General features: G+C 40.5%; 1 protein-coding gene across 2 annotated transcripts in view; it reads right to left on the reverse strand.

Moving 5' to 3' along the window:
• Window positions 1-16,218, reverse strand: part of fibcd1b (fibrinogen C domain containing 1b) — a 79,355-nt gene that overhangs the window by 15,665 nt on the left and 47,472 nt on the right. For both annotated transcript variants that reach the window (XM_056747340.1, XM_056747339.1), the window contains one exon: window positions 10,348-10,444. In XM_056747340.1, coding sequence (XP_056603318.1) covers window positions 10,348-10,444 — 97 coding nt within the window. The remainder of the gene's footprint in view (window positions 1-10,347; window positions 10,445-16,218) is intronic.

Genomic DNA, 16,218 nt, shown 5'->3' on the forward strand with positions numbered 1-16,218 from the left:
TCCTCACGCATTCTTGAAAGCAGTTCCTTTTAAGATTTTATGCCATTTCAGTTTCTCTCCACTTTTCTTTACATTAAAAACCAAAAGTCTGTTTAGAAACCGGTCAGATTTTTATCAAAGAGAAATGACACACAAACGCATGCATTTAGATGCACACAAACCAAATCTGTAGTTGCCTTAGGGTTTGAATTTAATTGCTATTATGTATTTCTGCTAAACAAACACAAATATTCAACAGAAAAAATGCAGAAATTAATATGCAAATGGTCTGTGTGAAATGATCTTTGTCTAACAGAAGTCCATCCTATGATGAGGTTAATGGCCTCAGTGTACCTCATGGAGCTTTCAATAATTCCCACCTTGTGCACTGGTGCTGACAATAATGTGTAATTCTTAAGAGATAAATAGTTTTTTTTCTCCTCAAGGGTGGTCATTTCAACACCCTGCACACATTCTGGTGTTCTCAAGCAGAGCTCTGACAGCATTTTTACATTAGGCTTACAGACATGCAATAAATATTTCCATAAATGAATTTGAAACTTTTTTAAGTTGTCTTGGAGACAAATGAACTGTAAATAGAAATTTATGTGCATTAACCACGTAAACTGACAAATTTTAGATTAGAAACAATGAATGTTGCAGAAAAGTGAAGATTGCAGTTCTGAAAACAAAACATAACTAACATAACTAACATAACATAACTAAGAACCAAGATAATAACATACACAAAGTACACACATTGGCAAAGTGTTTATTAAAAAAAATATATAAAAAAATAACCCCAAAACAAACATCCATTGTATCCCAGTGTACAAGCAGGTTAGTCTTGTTTCAGTGGGGTTACTTAAACTGCAGTAGCCCTCCCACAAGAGTGGTCTCAGGGCCCCTTTACCATATATTCAAATCAGTGGAATTCATGCATTTCAATATCGTGCATCTTTCCAGTGCTATGCCACTTAGTAGACCCTATCTTTTTGTGTCAAAACCATTGGACTACTTGCACGTAACCTTGTGACGTACATCCGACTTGAAATGCCAGGGTACAGCTCTATAGGTTCTGGTTATGTTTTTAAATTGAGCTGTAGTTGCCAATGAAACCTAAACTATTTGAAAAAAGATTTTAAGTACATACAATATCAACAACATGAGAAGATATATTCTAAACGCCACTTAGGTACATTATGTTTAAAAAAAAAAAAAAGCTTTAATGCAGTACAAATTAACGCACAGGCTTGCCTAGGCTGCAGCCTAGGGGCCCAGCCTGTTTAGAGGCCTATGATTGGTTAGATTTTTATTATTAATTTACTTCAGCGGATACAAAAGAATAGACCCTAATTGGCCCATAAGACATATTTTTTAAAATAAGCCGGTTATTGCTTAGATGACACGAATACAGATTGTTTTTTAATCATTGGGTTGTTTTATACACAGTTTACAGTATGTAATGCACAGTGATTTTGTCTCAGTAAAGATTTTTAGGGGCCGTTCACATTTTGTGTATGCTTGTGTAAAACTGGAGCTTGCGCTTTCGTCGTGTTTGCCGTTGCAAAGTAACCAGGAATGTAGAGGAAACACTGTAGTATTTGATGTGTGTGTATCCGAGTGATATCGTTCTGTGCCCCTCGCAACGTTGGTTTGTGTCTCAGCTTGATTCTATCGAACCCTGGTGTGTTTGCACTCATCTTACGTCATCACGAACGTGCATGACACATGATAGTAAACAGAACATGGGTCAATATCTTGTGCTTATTATACACTTGATGCAGCTCTTTAAAGGGCTGTGTCCACCAAGGCGATTTTACGTGGAAAAAATACACCAGCTGCCCGCGTTTTCAAAAAACACTGTGTTTCCCTTGGAAACAATTGAATAAAACATGCTGTACGCCGGCAGAAATCCCTCGGTCGACACCGTCCCATACAGAGCTTTCTGCTGCTTGCAAACAAAATATTTATCGTTTATTTTTAAATCTGGAAACATCATATTACCGTAGATTTGCCACTCTGATTTCACTCGCAATGCGTAAAACAATGCAGGCTCAATCGTGTAAAATTACCAATGCAATCATGTGTTTGATTGAAGTAAACACAGTATAATAGCCTGAAGCGCATGCGCAGGGTTCCATACCCATGTGCGCACCTGAATTCGCGTAACAGCTTTTACAGTAGCAATTTTTCATGCAAACCGTGCTCAGTTCCGAACTAAACTGCAAGCGTTAAAGGCACTTGAAAGCTACCTTAGGGGGGGCCTCACCCAAAGAGCAGCCTAGGGGCCCATGATTTCACCGGGTTTCACCGTTTCTCCTCACACACAAGTCCGTTGCAGACATTTAACCACCAAACGCAAATCACAGAAAGATATAAGGAGACTAAATTACCAGCACAGACTTAAAATACAGCTGTGTTTCATGCATGAGAGAGCAGGGACCTGACCAACACAGCAACACATGTTTTTATTACATTTACATGTATTCATTTAGCAGACGCTTCTATCCAAAGCAACTTACAGATGGGGTGAACAATGGAAACGATTGGGACAGCATGAGGATAACGAAAAGCATATGTGGAATCAAAAAGAGTGGTCTCATATAGCCTAACACAGAATACAGAGTTAAGTTAGAAGATATATATATATTTTTTAAATAAATAAATAAAAGTCAGAACTGATCGATCTGACTGATTGTTAAATGTCTCATTATTTCATTGACATAATATATATATCCATAGATAAATACATTGTTTGTCAATATTTAGGCCTATGTAAAAATTTGTTACCACAAAATGTCACGCAGGTAATGAATTTGTAACAAACAAGAAGGTTGCAAGTTTAGTGGTTTATTAAAAACCAATTGGCAAACAATCCAAAACAACAGGCAAAACGTAGTCAAGGGCTGGCAGGTAAATCCATAAACCATGAGACAGTCCAGCCAAACGACAAAATAAGAGGGTAATCCAAAAGCAGGAATCCAATAATCAAGGCACAATGGTCAAAACAAGGTACACAGACAATGGCAATGAACAGTGACATTCTCGGTACGGAGTAAAACAATACTTTGCACCGTATTCATGGCACAGGCATGGCTTAAATACAGTTGTGATACTCAGAGACCTTTTTGGAGATATTTTATCTTACTTATTTATCAAAGAATGCTACGATTATTACGTTCCAGGACATTTGTAGATATTCACAATTAAGACTGGATAACAACAACGACAAAAAAATGACTGTGATCACCAGTCCCAATTATTCACATCAAAAATAAGATTTTTTTGTGGGAAAGTGCGTGGCCGTCCGTTACACCACTGTCTTGTTTGAGCCATGACGTCAATGCGGATCTTCCAATGCCAGGTTTGTGAAATGAGTATATTTACGAGTTATATGGCTTTGTTCTACATTTAAAAGCACTAATGAACCACCTACACACTCTGCAGCAGAAAGCTGCTGAGCGGCAACTGTTTAGTGTAGATACCACAGTTTGCCATCATTAGCCCAGGCTAAAAAGCTGTTTATGAGCCATCTGACATCAGACAGGAACCCTGCTTCATTACAGCTCAGCCTGATGTTCCATCACTGGAAAACAGGCAGAATGCCTCAATACGGTTGGTTCGCTTTGAGAGCTCTGAGGCTCCAAAAAAAAAAAAAAAATGTTTATACATAAAATAAACCGTGCTGGCTTCGGAAAAAGGAGTTCCCTTTCTGTTGGTCTCTCGACGTTGTGTCGAGAACGGCAGATGGGGTTCGCCCTTGAGAACCAATCAACTCTGACTACTAGAGAAAAGCCATTGAAATTTGGCGAATGAAATTTGCATGCCGGTCTCAGCCCCCGGATGTCCGGTATAAAAGGAAGCCGGCGTGCAGCATTCATTTACCTTTTGTTCTTCAGAGGCTTCCCTCATGACTACGAAAAAAACGAATTCAACAAATTCTTCTTCTATATTGCCGGATCTACGACGCAGAGCAGCGAATCGTCCCTACCTGCAGCGACCTTCCCCTGGGCGTCTCCGCGGTTCCGGAGGTGTTAGAGATTTTTTCTAAAAAGTCCTTTTCAGGACTGAGCATTCTCCAGCGCGGCATGTCTCGCTGTTCTCTTGGGTGCTCTCATCGAGGAGGGGGGTTGACACGATAGCTGCGTCGAGTGTCTGGGCGTCCAGCACACTGAGGCAGCTTTCGTTGACATGTCTTATCTGCACTTCAGGCAGATGGTCATACAGAAGTTGCGTTCATGGGTGGCTGTGCAGTGTTAGTGATGTAGGGACCTCTGTGAACGTAAACCCGCCAGCCAAGTGCTCACGGGTCGATCACAGCCCGATTCGCTCTTCTGAATGTTCCCCAACCGATGCTGGCATACCGTCCGGATCCTCAGGCACGCAATCAAAAGGGGGAGCTAACCTTCCCTCCAGGGACCCCCGCGACATATGTATAGCTCCGCCAGCCGACGAAACCCCCCCGTGGGAGCTCGAGAGCTGCCCACACTGTCTCGGTGGCTAATGAGGGCGGTCCGACTTGGTTACTCGATCCAATTCACCAGAGACTCTCCCAAGTTTCGGGGCATCCTCTCTCCCTCTGTCTGAGGCAGGGTGGCCTCCGTACTTCGGGTAGAGGTCACCACCCGTCTGGCGAAACAGGCATCGAGTTCGTCCCTCAAAACCAAGATGTTCAGTGGGATACAGCCCGCACTTTATCGTTCCCAAGAAAGACGATGGGTCGCGCCCCATAGGTCTGCGTACCCTGATCAAAGCACCTTTACAAGCTGCCGTTCAGGATGCTCACGCAGAGGCGCATCCTGACCTCCATCAGGTGTCAGGATTGGTTTCGTGGCAATCGACTTGTTCTCCCTTTCGGTCTGTCCCTGTCCCCACGGTCTTCACGAAGATCGTGGAAGCCGCCCTATCTCCCTGAGGTGAGGAAGGTGTGCGGGTGCTAAACTATCTCAATTACTGGCTTATCTTGGCACTCTCGCGAGATCTGTTATGTACACAAAGGGACCTTGTGCTCCGGCACCTAGATCGATTGGCACTACAGGTCAACCGAGAGACTTTCCATGCGTTCTCCTCCAAGGACGAGACCATACCTATGTCCACCGTATTCCTCCCCACAGGTAGGAGGTGGCCTCTGCAGTGCATCCCTAATTAAGGAAGTTGCGCTTACCCGGTGTAAACCCGAGCCGGATGGCCTCTCGCCAGTAGAGAGCTAAGGCTTCCTTCTGTGAAAGGTTACCGGTCAGGGCTGTACCCATCTTTCTCCAAGAAAGCTCATGAACCCCCCGACCACCACACTGGAAGGTTACAGTTTCACGAAGCTTCGAGCTGACAAGCCCAGGCCTGTTACCGTTGCTTCAGTAGAGATTGTGACGCGATACAGCGTTGTGGTGTTTTTCATAGGTAACCCCATCTGTCTTTCTCGACACATCGTCGAGAGACCGACAGAAAGGGAAAGTCTTGGTTACGTATGTAACCTCAGTTCCCTGATGGAGGGAACAAGACGTTGTTTCCCTTATGCCACAAACGCGTATCGTATTCTGCTTCAGTCTTGAGAAGCTCTCAGGCTCTTCAAAACAAGAGGTAAATGAATGCCGCACGTCGGCTTCGTTTGATACCGGACATCGGTGGCGGAGACCGGCATGCAAATTTCATTGTCCTTTTCTATAGTAGTCAGAGTTGATTGGTTCTAAATGGCGAACCCCATCTGTCGTTCTCGACACAACATCTCGTTCCCTTCATCAGGGAACTGAGGTTACAGACGTAACCAAGACGTTCTTTAGGGTGTTAATATCTAAATATATAAAAACTATTTAGGTGCTATCAACTGACATAGATAAAGTAGATTTTTATTCTGTTCTATTATAATACATTCTATTTATTCTAAAAACAAGATCAAATTTTCACAGCATGATTATAATAATAACTTTTTGTCTAAATGGTTCCACAAAGAACGTATAACATCCAAATAATCTTTCTGTCTCACAAAAGGTTGTTTGTGGCGAAAAATGGTTCTTCGGATTATGAAAAGGCAAGAAAGATAACTTTAAAGAATCTTTGAATGGTTGTATGTGGAACCAAAATGGTTCTTGTATGGCATCGCTGTGAAGATTCTTTTAAGCACCTTTATTTTTAGGAGTGTATGTGACAAGCGTAATTTATTAAATTATTATATATTATAACTTTTTATTATATATTGAAAAAAACAAATAACCTTACATGGATATTTCTACTACAGCCAGAAGTCTTTATAATGTCTTTAAAAAAACATATTTGAATTTATTTGTGTCCAAGTTATACAATTAAGTACATGGATTAAAACAAAAGTTGACTCTCTCCTAAATGTGGACTTAGTGTTAACTTTAACTGTTTCCTTTACTCTCCATCTGATTCATGACTCACTGAATCCCTTAGTTCATAAAAAATGTATAATGAAAAACTTGTTCTCCTATTTGACGCATGATTTTTTTTGCTTCTTCCTCCCCCATATTCCTACTGATGGAATCAGGTGGATCACAGAAATTAAAAAAAGAACTGAATGATTTCACTTTGTTGAATTCTGATGTTGTTTGGCTTTCATTTTATCCCGTAATAATCTTTACCTTGCAGGCATGAGCTGATAATCAGCCTTGTAGAAAATAAATAAAATAAACAGATTAAACAAGCTAAAGCTGCTTTGCCAATCTTTGGTAGTCTCAAAGCTTGGTCTAGTTTGTTGACTGTGGTTATACAGTTCTTTTTTACTTGGCCAGTCTGACCAATTTCAGACTAGTTTTTGCTCATTCTATTTTAGCAGGATTATAATGACTGCTCAGCATGTTTTTCCTTCTATACAGAATGGTGTATATACATACACATTATATCTAGGGTAAGGTACTGCTCACATTGTAACCAGTACCGGTACGGTACCTAGAATTTTGGTACGGTACCAAACAGTTCTTTTTTCGGAAGCACTTTTTTTACAGACCTGTTTCCCATGTACATACTGCACTGTGTACTTTTAACAGTACATTTAATAACTGGGTGATAACTAGGTACTAACTCTAACCCTTCCCCTAAACCAAAGTCCAAACCTCTCAAATTCACATTGTACACACTGAACAAGAAACACACAAAGAAGCAAACACTATAGAAATAACTAAAGCATTATCAGTACTACCAGCTTATTCTATTTCCTCATCACACACATATCACTTATTTATGCTGTGTGATAATTGACATAAACAATGAGGCCTCCACCTTTAGTAGACCATTAGATAATATGACATAAAACAAAATTTAAATCGTCAACAAAAACTATTTTTAACAGCATCATTACTGAAATTAACAGATTGTTTTTTAATATACATTTGAACAGAGTAACATGTATTACACTGTATATAAAGTTATGCTGCACTTGTTAACAGCTTCAAACTGCACCTTGATGGCCTCACTCACCTCTTTCCATCATTTGTTTTTATCGTGTTTTTACTGCTCTAACGCATCTGTCACTAATAACTTTGTTATTGAACTTCATGAGATTATTTTATTCATTGGTGGACAGAAAACACAGAGAAAACACAAGACCTGATCGTTCGGCGCATTGTTAAGTGTGTTCGTTCCTGATACGTCTGAGCGCGCATTTCCTTAATTGGAGCGTATCCTTATATTTTCTAAACAAGAACAAGTGAACAAAATAATATAGATATGATAACCATATGTAGAGTCAAGTGTTTATTTACATGTCGTACATTAATTTGGAGGACAACCTGCTTTATTTATCTCTCTTATGCACCTGCTCTCGCGCAGCACCTGATGCGTTCTCAGGACCCGATATTTGGCACCGATTGCTTTCATGTGAATCGATACTTGATAGTACCGAATTAAATTGTTTGAGGCCCTTAAAAGTACAGAGTTCGGTACCATCTCTAATTATATCTCACATGTGGATTAACCAGTATTAACTAGCACCGAAAAAAAAGTTAATTCTAATCTGTGCTCGATTAGCAGGGATGAGTGACATTTTCAGAGCAAAGTTTTTGAGGACAGACAAGAGATCCGAGTGTTGAGTATATGAATGAAGTATAATGGTACACTTGTATTCAATGGCAGTCAACTGCAGCGATTTTATAAAAGTAGATGTTCTCTCTCCTAATACACAACATAAGTGAGATTTAAAGTTTCATTCGACACTCTTTACTTTTGAGACTCCAGACAACAGCGAACAAGCAGGTTCAGAAACAGATGCAAAAAAGTACAGATATGTGGGCTGGCCTCAGTCTGGCTTTACTTGACACTGTATTCCACATACAAACTCAAGCAGCAGGCAACTTTAAAATAGCCAGAAAAAAAAATCCAAGCATATTAATGTTTTTGAATCTCCTAAGAGCATCTAAGTTGAATAAAAAAACAATTGTCTGGTCCCTAGAGTCAGAAACTTTCTATTTCTCATAGAATGATATTAATTGTAAATTTTATTTAAAGTAAATTATCTAAAGCTGTAAAAAACGTTTAAGGTCAAAATAAAAGTCCTTGGCCACGATTGACTCCCATAGCAGGAAAAATGAAAAGAGAACGTTCCCCAGAACTGTTTGCTTTCCTACATTCCTCAAAATGTCTTCTTTTGTGTTCAACAAAACAAAGACATTTATAAAGTAATTTCTGCTTCAGGGTGAGTAAATGAAAACAGAATTTTCATTTTGCGGTGAACAGTTCCTTTAAGCGGCTCATAATTCCTCACAAACTCAGTGGAATGGGGGTACTGCAAAGCAATGTCCAATACACATTCAACTAAATGCTGAAGGAAATGTGAAAATAATCTATGTATAAAAGTTGGCTTCTGAAATATTGGCAGACCTGTACTTTTGAACGCGTACATTTTTTCCACTTTGGCACAGACTGCAGACTCAATCTGAACAGGCTGAGCTCTGTTTTCCAATATTCAACTGCTGTGTGATGCTAAACCTGCAGTGATTCATCCAACAAGGGCGGCATCTGCCATCACCAAAACTCTCATGAGCTTGCAATGTTTGATGAGTTGGAGGTCAAAGACAATGAATAAAAGTATTAAGGGAATTTGATTGGTAAAAGGAACATGATGTAAGCTTTATCTTAATTCTCCATGCTCATACTGAGCATATAACACTGCATCCTCCTCCTGTGCCTCTCTCAGCCTGTGGGGATCGAACAGAACAGTAAAACTTTATAGAAAGTGCAATGACAGCCATCCATTTGCGCCACAGTGTGTGGCGAAAACAAAATGTGTGTCTGTTGAAGGAGGACGAGAGTTGGAAAAGGGGTTGGAAAGTTCACACTTGACTAAACCAAACAGTCTGTCTCTTTGATTTAAATGTATTTAACGTAGAAAAGACACAGATATTTAATTTCCATTTATTAGTATGCCCTAGGGCACACGTGTCTTTCTTGGCCACACCCGGGAGGTGTGAAGAACCTCTGTATCTACATTTACAGTACATTCTCATGGGTCACTAATGTCAATCTATCTCCTCGCACACATTTTACCAATTTGGTGTGTTTGGTTCCATTCTTGTGTCCTTTAAATTTGTTTCATATATACTCTCTTTTTCTCGGCAGCAGAGACCAGTAAGCCACTGCTCATCTCATTATGCACTGAGAGAAACAAAAAAAACCTCACTCACAATAATGATTCCAGTATAAACCTCTCTGCAGGTTAAGAGCTTGATTATAGAGCTTTGGCTGTCAAAAGCCATTTTGGCTCACAAAAAATGGAAAACACAGCAATTTGGGCTTGCTTGTTGATTTGATTCCCGCTTACTACATGAAGAGGAGGGAAAGTCGAGGGAACGGGTGCTTCTGTTCATTCTCTGATCATGTAGAAATACCATATTAAGCTCTAATTCAGTCTTTTTTTAGTTCTGATTAGAACCCCCCACCGCCAGAAATTGTACATTTTAGGTATCAAGTTTAATCATCATCACACATTGATACCAAAGTTGAAACCCGGTTTAAAGTGTAATTATCATCCTTAACAACGGAGTCGGAGATGTGTGTAGCCAAGCAGTCATGGAGGGATTACAGACAGTAGAGGGATTGCAGCAGTGTAGCCATGAGTCTGAGGTTTGATAAATTGTGTTTGTCCGCCCCATACTTCCTGCAGTCGGTCTATGTTTTCACATCAGATTTACTGTCAGCATCCTACTGTCTACAGTCAACACTGGGCTGGGTTCCATGATAACCAGACCAGATCGGTATTCCTACTTCAATATCCTCTTAAAGATGTGTGAAAAGGCTGTCATAGTCTGTTTGCACAGTATGTGGTTGAAAGAATGTGCAGGTGTTGCAAGTTAATCTTGAAAAGATCATCTTTAAAAAATCTGTTTATGCTCACATGCAAACACATTCATTACTTACCCAGCCAGTGCTCTCCAGTGATTTTTCCAAATCCTTCTCTGTAGGAGTCCCACTCTCTGAAGAAGTTCACAGATCCATCTTCTCTACGCTGGATCACCTGACACACAACCAGCATAATAATATCAGGACCAATCAGAGAAAGAAAATACGGTTACACTTTACTTGACAGGGGGATCAAATGACTGGTATGAAACCTTCATAATCATGACATGACATTATCAATGTCAAAGATTCATAGATATTTTAAGACCACCTAACAAACCCCCCCCCCGTACCTAACCACTTGTTAACCATTAAACACAACACTCAAATAAAATTTCAGTCACATGTATTTATTCCATAAAATGAAAAAAAAACAGTGTAAACTAGTGGTGGGCCGAGACTCTTATCGCGCGATAAAAAAAATGTCGCCGTTAATCTATTCTCAAAGTTGGGTTGGGAGCTGGGTCTATACAACGCAAGCTATGATGACTTTCACCTTGATATTTTAGCGCAGATGTATACCAGCTTAACTGCACTGTACAGGGCGAGAACGAGATTTTTCAACTCGCGTGATTCGCGTCATTCGCGGAAGCAGAAGCCGCCTCATCATCTCATAACCAGGGCTTCATTTGTGCGATTCGCGCAGCAAGTAGGTCTATTGGCTCTTTGCATTAACATTTAAATCACTCGCGCTTGACACGCCATTCGCGTTTGGTCCGAACACAACATAACGTTACTGTGAAATTACCGCATCAAACGTGACGTGCTAACATGGATGCAGCTATGAAGCCGTCGGGTTTGCTTCAGGGAATATTAATTTTTAAGAAGCTTCCCAATAGAAACATCGACAAGACTAAGGTTGTTTGCACCTTGTGCAATGCGGAATTGGTTTAAAAAAACACTTTCTCTCAACAGGTACTGGTCTAGCTTTAGTTGAAACCAGTAACTTTGTATTGAGATCTAATGTATTATGGCTCCTGTATGACATATCGCTTGTTGCTCCCTCACTCTTTGTAAGTCGCTTTGGATAAAAGCGTCTGCTAAATGACTAAATGTAAATGTACTGTAGGAGCTCTTCCAGTCTCAAGTACCACCTAAACGCAAATCATCCGTTAGCTAATGCGGAAGTAAACACAAGTTCATCTTATTGAACATAATTTAATTTTCATCACCAATTATCATAGTAGAACAGCTTTCTCAAGCAGTTTGTGATGCATTTTGGAAACAGGAGATGAGCCCCTGGTCTAATGCGCCACCTGGCTTGAGAAACCCGTTCTCACAGACTTACTTTTAGTCATTATTTGGGTAGCACACATATTCTGAATGCCTTCGGCAGAAATCAAATGAGCCATTTTAATCTAGATTAATCTAGATTAATCTTGGAATTAATCTAGATTAATCTAGATTAAAAAAATTAATCTATGCCCACCACTAGTGTAAACATATTACAAACAAGTCGCTTTGCAACCTTCTAAACTGTAGGCATACAATAACTAAGTTGAAGGAAATCCGGGAAGGGACATCAACGCATCTTTTTTAAAATAATTATTATTTTACGGACAACAACACATCTGTAAACAAGCCGGAAGATTAGACTGACATAATCGGAAAATTAGAGCCAATGCGTCACTCATGCGTTAGTTTCTGCGAACAAAAGAGAGGGTAAGTACCATCCTTTTATACTACGTGTTGAGGGATGATAGGCTAACCAGTAATTAATTATGATGTGAGGAGTCTTCCTGATAGAACTTTCGCGGAAGCTTACATTTTTATAAAAGTGTCATGAAACTTTTCTTGATCTCTACTACAGTGGTACGAATTAACATGTTTATGACAGATTTATGACAGGTTATGTTGTCTTGGTAATGTCAAATTGTCATGACAAAGACACTGACAGAATATTATGCATTGCTTTATGTTAAGTTGTCACAACAAAGACAACTCAAACAATCTTTGCATTAAAATTGACATAAATCAGTGAACGACACTAAGTGACAGTTGTCAAAAACATGCATAAAATCTCCTTCATATTCATGACATTGTCATGTCATGATTATAAGGTGTCATGTCAGTCTTATGAACACCCCTTCAAGTAAAGTGCTACCGGAAATACATTATGAGGATACAGCAATTTTATAAACTCTGTCCAAAATTACAAATTAAGTAATGTCTTAATTATTTACCATAAATTGGAGTAAAATCATGAAGAGTATTATTTTTCCTGCTTCTGAGAAATAATCTCACAAGTCTTCACTAGAGTGTTAAAAGAGATGTCACAAAATGTGAAGTAGATCTGCTCTCTGATGTCAGGGCTCTACCCTAAAATAAACCTGTGATAAGAGTGAATTATTAATTCATAGCCTCTCATGTCACAGCAGAGAGTGATTTGAGACTTGATGTTGATGAAACAGCTCAAGGCTGACAAACTTCATCGGGATCTTGGGGATAATATTGTTTAATAGACCATAAGCTCTTCATCTACATAGAGCAGGACTCTAAAAGTTCCTAATCCCTTTTCATATATACGGTGCTTAGCAAATTCATTAGACCACCACCCAATTTAAGGTTTGTGTACATAAACTAACAGTGCTGGTATTATCCAAATAATTGGGTATGTTTCTGCAATGGTTAATCCACTTGTATTTCATTTCAATTTCATTTCATTTGAATTTTATTGATATAGCACATTTAAAAAACAAGCAAACTTTAGCTTTCCTGTAGCTCAGTGGTAAGAGCATTGCGTTAACAACACAAGGTTGTGGGTTCAATCCCAGGGGATTGCAAATACCTATGTAAAATGTATAGGATAAAGCAATGTAAGTTGCTTTGGATGAAAGTGTCTGCCAAATGCCTAAATGTAAATCATACTGTAATAAGATTCAAGTATGGAAGGAAGGAGTCGGGAACCGGAAGACATTTAAACAAACATTTAATAAAGTAATAATAGCCGGCGGCCCCTCACGGACGACCGCCGGCGCAATAACATTAACATAAACATAAATACAAATACAAACACAAGTTCGGGCCCGGTCCTCTCTCTTCGACGGTCCGGTCGCCATTGTTTCTTTATACGCTCCCAATCTCCTACGTGGTGCGAGGCCGGTGCGCGCACCACTGGCGCTAATTAACAATCACTTACCAGCCTCGAACCACGGTCTCGCCCCGCCTACTCTACTACATACCCCCATCACCCCTCACAGGCCGGGGGGTACCCCCGCGACTGTGCAAGCTCCCTCCCCCTCACTCGGGGGGGGGGTGGGGGGTGGGGGGTATGCAGCGACGAGACGAGACAACGGGGACGGGAGCTCTCGGAGCGACCGGAAAGAGAGAGGGGAGAGAGGTAAAAAAAAAATTATAGTCCGGTTCCCTGACATGCTGCCGCTCGTTCCTCAACCAGCCGAGAGGCTCTTCCTCGCGGTGCTATGCGGTGGTGCTGGACGTTCGATGGACGGCCCGATCCTCCTCCGCCTCCTGGCGGTTGGCGATGGCTCCTCCGTGTTAGGGCACCGGGGCAGCGAGTCAGTCCGCCGTTTCCTGCTCCTCACCATCATGGCTGTTGGCAGCAGGATTCCGGCTCACGGCCAACGGCGCTGACTCCTCCCCTCCCTTTTGGACGACCGCCATCCCACCTCGGCCCAGGAGCACGGCAGCGAGCTCTCTGTCCCATCCGAATCTTCGCTCCAGAACCACCGCCTCGGGCAGCCACTGGCGGACGTCGCTCGTCCGCGCTGCCCGAACTCCTCAGCACCGCGATGCCCCTCAGCAGCGAGGGCTCTCCGACAGCATGTCTCTCCTTCCTCCCGGGTTTCGGCACCAATGTAATACATCTCAATAAAATGGAAGGAAGGAGGCGGGAACCGGCAAACATTTAAACATTTAATAAAGTAATATAACAGCCGGCGGCCCCTCACGGACGACCGCCGGCGAACAAAACATAATATAAATACAAACATAACATAAGTTCAGGCCCGGTCCTCTCTCTTCGACGGTCCGGTCGCCATTGTTTCTTTATACGCTCCCAATCTCCTACGTGGTGCGAGGCCGGTGCACGCACCACTGGCGCTAATTAACAATCACTTACCGGCCTCGAACCACGGTCTCGCCCCGCCTACTCTACTACACATACATACAAATACAGTAAAACATCACAATGTCTCAGCTCAACTCAAAATAAAAACCAAGGATTACATGTGTTTTAAGTAATGACTTAAAAACTCCAAGGACTGAGCAGTTTTCATGTGTACAGGTAAACTATTCCACAAATTGGATGCCACCACTGAAAAAGTACGGTCACCTTTATTTTTACCTTTTTTTTTTTTACCTGGTTCTGGAAACTTTGAGGAGCACCTGATTGGAGGACCTCGGCAATTTAACAGGAGCGTTGACATGTAAAAGCTTATAAATAAGATAAGATAAATAAGCAGGCGCCAACCCATTTAAAATCATATAAACAAACAATGAAATCTTCAAATCAATTCTGAAACAGACAGAAAGGCGGTGTAGTGAAGCTAAGACTGGGATAATGTTCTCATACTTTTTAGTCCCAGTTAAGAGCCAAGCTGCTGCATTTTGGACAACCTCTAAGCGTTGAACTGTTCCAAACCAAGATATAAAGAGTTACAGTAGTCTAGTCTAGATGTTATAAAAGCATGAATTACACTTTTAAACTCCTTACGTGGCAGGTAGGGCTTGACTTTAGCCAACAGTCTCAGTTGAAACAAACTAGCTTTTACAACAGAACTATTCTGTTATTCAAATTTAAAAGCAATGTCAATAATCACATCACATCAAGATTCTTGGTAAATGGACGAACACAGAAACCCAAATTACCAAGAGTATCTACACAAACACTTAAATATCCAGGACGACCAAACACAACAATCTCAGTCTTAGGTTCATTAAGACAAGGAAAGTTCTGAGCCAGCCATATTTTTTAAATCTCTCAGGCAATCAAGAAATGACAGAAATTTTTTGACAGGCAAATACACTGAAAAAATTATAAACGCAACACTTTTGTTTACGCCCCCAATTTTTCATGAGCTGAACTCAAAGAACTAAGACCTTTTCTATGTACAAAACTGGCCTATTTCTCTAAAATAAATTCACAACTCTGTCCAATTCTGTGTAAGTGAGGACTTCTTCTTTGTTGAGATAATCCATCCACCTCACAGGTGTTTAGGGTTGCTCGTTGTTTCCAATTTATCGATTCCAAATTAAATTCTGCTTATCAATTCCGATTCCTAACGATTCTTAGTTTCGATTCTAAAGCGATGAAAAAGCAATAAAAGTCAAGCAAGATCAAAAATATTTATTTTGTGCCATTAGTTACAGCTGAAAACACAAAAATTGTCCTGTTTGAGCATTTCTTTCAAAGCGAGGGAGTAGGGGGTCTCACGTGTAGCATCATGTGAAGGTGTTCTGTCGAATTGTCCTACCCTGTCAGATTTTCCTACTGCAGGGCAAAATTTAATATAATCTAAACCACATCGACAAAAGAAACAGGTAGGATGATTTTACAATGCAAAATACCCTGTCAGATAGTCCTACCAGCTAAGAATAAACACATTAAATAAGTGTACATCGTAAATACCTTGTCAGATTTCCCTACCAGAATAAAAAAAACATGCAGGATTAATTTACAGGGCAATACCCTATCATATTGTCTAACCAGTATTAAATAAATATGTAGAATGATTTAACAATGGAAATACACTATCAGATTCCCGTCGCAGTATAAAATAAACAGGTAAGATGATTTTATTCTGCAAAAAAATGACGTGACATTTATGTGCACATGGCTTCGTCCTTGTCCCCGCACTAGTGTCATCGACGGCTAATGAAGAGCACTTGAAAACGGCAGTGTGGGCTATCGTGATGCACTACGCATTA

The sequence above is a fragment of the Triplophysa dalaica genome, chromosome 4 (assembly GCF_015846415.1).
Source record: "Triplophysa dalaica isolate WHDGS20190420 chromosome 4, ASM1584641v1, whole genome shotgun sequence".
Lineage (NCBI taxonomy): Eukaryota > Metazoa > Chordata > Actinopteri > Cypriniformes > Nemacheilidae > Triplophysa > Triplophysa dalaica.